This window comes from Entamoeba histolytica, genomic scaffold, assembly GCF_000208925.1.
Source record: "Entamoeba histolytica HM-1:IMSS scf_1104750516469 genomic scaffold, whole genome shotgun sequence".
NCBI lineage: Eukaryota > Evosea > Mastigamoebida > Endamoebidae > Entamoeba > Entamoeba histolytica.
Genome location: NW_001915330.1, coordinates 2,541 through 8,627, shown reverse-complemented (window position 1 = coordinate 8,627; position 6,087 = coordinate 2,541). Strand labels below are relative to the sequence as shown.

At 21.0% G+C, this 6,087-nt stretch overlaps 1 protein-coding gene across 1 annotated transcript; it reads right to left on the bottom strand.

Moving 5' to 3' along the window:
• Positions 1-2,085: 2,085 nt before the first annotated feature.
• Positions 2,086-3,246, bottom strand: EHI_014810 (uncharacterized protein; the record flags this gene model as incomplete). The annotated part of the gene is made up of 1 exon (XM_643227.2): positions 2,086-3,246. The coding sequence occupies one exon, from the start codon at positions 3,244-3,246 to the stop codon at positions 2,524-2,526; it is 723 nt and encodes a 240-aa protein (XP_648319.2). The 3' UTR covers positions 2,086-2,523.
• Between the last annotated feature and the right edge of the window lie 2,841 nt (positions 3,247-6,087).

Below are 6,087 nucleotides of genomic sequence, written 5' to 3'. Positions count from 1 at the left end.
TTTAAATTTTGTTAACTCAGTATTCACTACCCTTTTGATAGAGTAATACACGAGATAATAAATACAACGTATATAATTTTCAATTGTACTAAAGTAACAAGAAAAAGACAAAGTATTCATCTAGACGAAATTCTGGCTTGAGAGGCTTTCAGCCATTATTTCAACACGTGTTAGATTCTCAACACTATTTGATCAAATAATTGAATAATCCAGTGGCGTGACACAACGGTTCCTCTCGTACTGAGTTGTGCTACTATCTAAATACTTTGAAAATCTACCAATTGATTAATTATGATTTTTGTATCTATTGTTTAATGAGATTAATTCATTCTTTTAAGGATATTGTTTATGAGTTATTTCTATATACCGCTATTTATTAGTATCATTATTATTTCATTAAATATTTCATGTTTATATATATTATATTTTCTTTATTTTAATTTGAAGTAATTCATTCTTTTTATAAAACAAATAGTTTCTTTATTGATTATTTTATTTATTATTATTTTCATTCAAGAGAAGTGAATGAATCTTTAAATTACAATTTAATTTATAAGGACATTTTTTAATTTCATGTTTATTATTAATAATATGTTGGTTTTTATGTTATTTCTCTTTTTGATAATTATTTTTATTTATCATTTTTATTTATTCATTATTTATTTTTCATGACATTTCATTATATCATTTTTAAATATATTATACTAATTAGAATATATTGTTTATTCTGATATTTTCTTATTTTTTCTTTTTTGAAAATTTATTTTCTGATGTTATTCTTTAATATCTATATTTATTATTTATATTTAATATTTATATTTATTTGAATATATTCTCGATTCGTTTATGTTATTTTATATTCATTTCTTATGTTATTATATATATTTGATACGTTATATAAATTGAATTTTATCTTTATTTTTATTATTTTTATTATATTCGATTTCATATTCATGATTATTCATTCTTTAAATTATTTCATTATTATTTAAAATATAAAATATCCTTAATTTAATTAAAATATTATTAAAACTTATTATATATTATTTCTATTTTTTAGATAAACATTTATCTTTGTTTCATTCATTTCTATCATTTCGATGTTTTTCATTTATTTGATTTTCTTATTATTTCGTATTGTCTATTAAATAGTATTAAAATTAAGTACATCAAATTATTATTACATCATAAATACTAAATGGAATAATAAATAAAAATATTCCATTTATAAAATATTTCATTCTTTATCTTATTATTTCACTTTATTTATTTGGTTCTTTATTTATATATTTCTTTTCATTTTATTTAGTCTATTTATTATTTTCTTTATTTCTCTTTCTTTAGATTTCTTATATTATTTTATATTTTTTATATCGTTTCATTTTATGTAATATTATTTTATTGTATTATGTTTTAAACATTTATTTAATTTAGTATTATGTTTTGTCATTCATTAAAATCATTAAATGTATGTTGAAGTATATTTGATAATTAATTTGATTTTATATATTCTTCTTTCACATTACTATGTTATTTTGTATTATCATTCATAAAATATTATTGTATTACTCTTATTTCATATTTCATTGTCATATTTATCGATATTGTTGTTTTATTCATTTTAAAAATAACAATAAATATATGAAATACTTGTAATATAATATTCATAAATATTTTGAAATGAATATATGATTGTATCAACATATTGATACATTATAACATTAAATATAATTGAAATAATTTGGTAATACACAAATAGAAAATAAGTTGTGTATATAAATAATCATTAATATATTCATTATTCAGTTAGATTTGTTGTACAAAATATATATTGAATTAAGATTATTTTAATTTTCAATTCTGATAAATCATGAATAACATTTGTGTTTTAGTTATTGATGATTTGATAATTGAATATAAATTAATACAGATCTTTTAATATATTATTTAGTATTGTTTTCAATCAGAAACTTTCAAATATATTGTATTATAAATAAGATTATCATCAAATCAGAAATATAAGAATAAGAAATATGAATATGATAATAAAATAATAAGTTTAACCAATCATAATATTTTGTTTGTTTGAAATAAAAATACACAATAAGAATAGAATATTTTTAGAGTTGGATGAAAGAATTTTGACATTTTAACATTTCATCAAGTCATGAATGATATACAATGATAATATAAACACAAAATACAAAGAAGGCAAATAAATTTCAATTCAAATTCAAATAATGAATTGACAATAGAGAAATAGAAGTATGTTAGTGTGATATATTTAAAGAGAAGAACTAATTAGAAATAAACAACGATTCTATTGATATTAATTGTTGTAATTAGTAAAGGATTGGAGACTGAACAATACAATGAACAAGGAAATAAAGATGATAATAAACGTGAAGATAACATGATTGATTCAACAAGAACTAAACAACATAAACATGAGAATAAATATAACGATGATGAAAATACACAAAATCAAACATATAATCGGTTGACTAATACCATTCAAAATATTTATAATAATATACATTTGATAGCTGAAACAACAACAACATCACAAGGAGCAAAAGAGGGTGTAACTTCAGTAGGAACTACAACAACAGTATCACAAGGAAGTGAAGTAACAACACCACAAAGAAATGCACCATCATCACCACAGTCAGGAGCAACACCAACAACAGGAGATGGAGGTTCAGGAACAACAAACACACAAGCAACAGCAGAAAATCCAGCAGGAGACTCAACAAAAGGAGGTGCAGGAACAACACCAGCAGTGTCATGAAGTACTTCATCAACTTCACAGTCTTCAACGCAATCAACAACAGGAGAAACGGCAAATACACAATCAGCAGAATCAAAAGGACAATCCACACAAACCTCGCCATCAGCACAATCTACATAAACATCAGGTGAACAAAAACAAAACCAACTTTCATCAGTTTCAAAACCAACAACACCAGACACTTCAACACAACTAGCACCACAATCACCAGCACCAACGTCAACAAATGGACAATCATCAGCGTCAACAGTAACACCACAATCAACATCAAGTCCATCAACTTCCCCATCATCAAACCAACCACAACCACAAAGTGACACAGCCTCATCAACTTCAATACAAGGAAAAGGACAAACAACATCTACACCAACAACAGATAAACAACCATCACCAACAACACCATCAGAAGGAAAGCAAGATACACAACAAAAGAACCAGAAACACAAAAAGAACATCCACAACATCCACAACAACAAAATGAAAAACAAGATAATAAAAATACAACTACTTCTGATATTTCACATGATAAAACTATTGTTAGTTCTGTTGATAGTTCTGATATTCCTAATAATATTGATGGGACATCACTTGTGTTTATGTTTTTGACTTTTGTTATTCATTTGTTCTTCTTCTAATTATTGTGTTTTTCTTTTTTCTTTTCGTATTCTTCTTTATCTTTTATTCATATGTCTATAAAATATTTCCTATATTTCATTCATGTTTAATGTTATTATAAAATTGAATTAATTCATATCCATTTGAGATGAATGAATAATCAATATTATCAAAAATGACACGATAAAAGAATAAATATTGATATTAAAAGAAAATAAAAGAAAATGAATTAATAAATTCATAAGAAATAGAAAATGTCATGAATATATTATGAATGAATAAATAATAATGAAAACACAACATTTTAACACAAATATTATCATACAAATTGTTAGAATGGTTATTAATTAAATGAATAATAACATTTATAAACATATTTATATTAATCATATGTTGATTTATCATTATTGAAATAATGAAACAACAAATTAAAAATGAATATAAATAATTACGAAATAATTACAATATAAAACTATTTGATGAATTAAATATTTGATTAATCATATGTAAATATATAAAATATGAATAAAATAAGTGAAGTATAAGAGAATAATTGATATTAATATCATTTATATGATTCATTTATAACAATTTATTTTTTAATTTATTATTATTTCTTCTTTATTTATTTATTGTTGTTCTTCTATGAATTTTTATTTTCTTTTCTTCTTTATTTTTTTTCTTATTCATCTCTATTTATTCTCTATTTAATATCACATTAACTCTTATTCTTCTTTTTATATTCTTCCATTTATTATCACTTAGTATTAATCTTGTCTACTTTTATTTTCTTCTTTCATTATGTATTTATTCTTTGTATTTTGTTCATTTTTTATTTGTTATTTGAGTTAGTTCAAATAAAATTGTATGAAACGACATTTTGTGTATAATGTTTATTATTGATATTTAATGGTAGTTTGTATTTATTAAAAGAAATCAAAACATAATTAAAGTATAATTATAAATATATTCGAATATTAATATGTTAGTATGAAGTACTAAAATAAAAGTAATACTATACATTTTTATTATGTTCAATCAAAGAATTTAATTGAAAATGATTGAATTGATTATTTTATTTTGGTCTTTTTTATTCTTCTTGATAAACACAAATTAATAATAGAATATAAGAATAATTAATAAAAGAGTAAGAAAGATGAAATAGAAACAAAAGAATAAGTATTTTGTTCAATGGTTTATGATAATTTTAGAATATACCAAACTAATTTTCAAAGATTTTTGGTAGTAGGCATTTCATATTTTTGTTTACCAAATTTAAAATATTAAAAGACTGAAATAATCCCAAGAAACACAATTTTGTTATAAATAAAATTTGATAAGAAAGGAAAGAAAATATTTAAAGAAAAAAAGAACAGAACTTCAAACAAGAAATCAAAATACATATATGAATACACTAAGTATAAAGTAAGAGATGAAAGACTTAATTAAGAAAGAAGAAGCTAGTAAGTAAAAGAAGTGAAAGTAAGAAGAAGTACAAAACAGGGAATATAAAATAGGAAGAAATAAGCAAGAGAAAGTTAAGAGACACTATCAAACAGATAGAGGAGATGAATAAAGAAATATAAAAAGAAAACAAAAACAGTAATTAGGAAATTAAACAAAGTAATGTGAAAGGATAATAATGAAAAGCATCTGATGAGATGACCATTTCTAAGAGTAGAAACTAAATAGAAAAGTAATATGAAATAAAAGGGACATTCAAATGATTAATGTGGTGATCAAATGAATGAAGAAATTAAAAGTAGTTTGATGTTGTTTTTTGTATTTATTACTTAAGGAAACATTAAGAAACCTTCATGATATACCACAGAGAAATATCATGAACAACTATCCAAATAAATTATTACCTCGAGTTCATGATCCGAGTGTATGGAATTCACATAATCGAAACATGTTACAATGAAAAGGGATATAATTTAAAAAGGAAGTTGAAGAAAGTAATAAAGAAAATAAACAACTCATAGAAGATAAAAGTGATAATATAAAAAACAAGAAAAGAGAATAACAACAGTAGAAGATAAAGAATAGAAATAAATATAATTGAATAAATTATTTAAAATATTTATGATAAAAATATAAAATAATAAAAAATAAACATAATAATAATAAGAAATGTATAAAGAATAGAATAATAAATATAGATATTAACATAATATTAAACAACAAATGGTTATAACGATTATATAATAAATAAAATTGTATTTAATATTTATTTAATATTTTTATTAGTTATTATAAATATAACATTATTTCATTCATTATTTAGTTGTTTGTTTATTTTATTATTTTCATTTTTATTTATCTTTCATTATTTTCATTATTCTTTTGTTTATTTGTATTTCTTATTCTTTTTTATTCTTTTATTATCCTTTCTTTTCTAGAAGTATTTATTCTATGATATATTATTTCATTTTTTAAGTTTTTATTCAATCAATTGTTATTTAATTTATTCTTTTTATTCTTTTCTTTATCATATTCACTTTCATATTTTATCATTATCATATCACTTCTTATTATTTATTTCTTATTTATTTTATTATTAATATTTATTATTTCATTCTTTCTTATTCTTTTTATTTCTTTTTGTATTTATTTTTCTTTATTTCATGGATTATTTCATCATCGTTCTCATTTAGTTTGTATTATATGTTATTTTTATC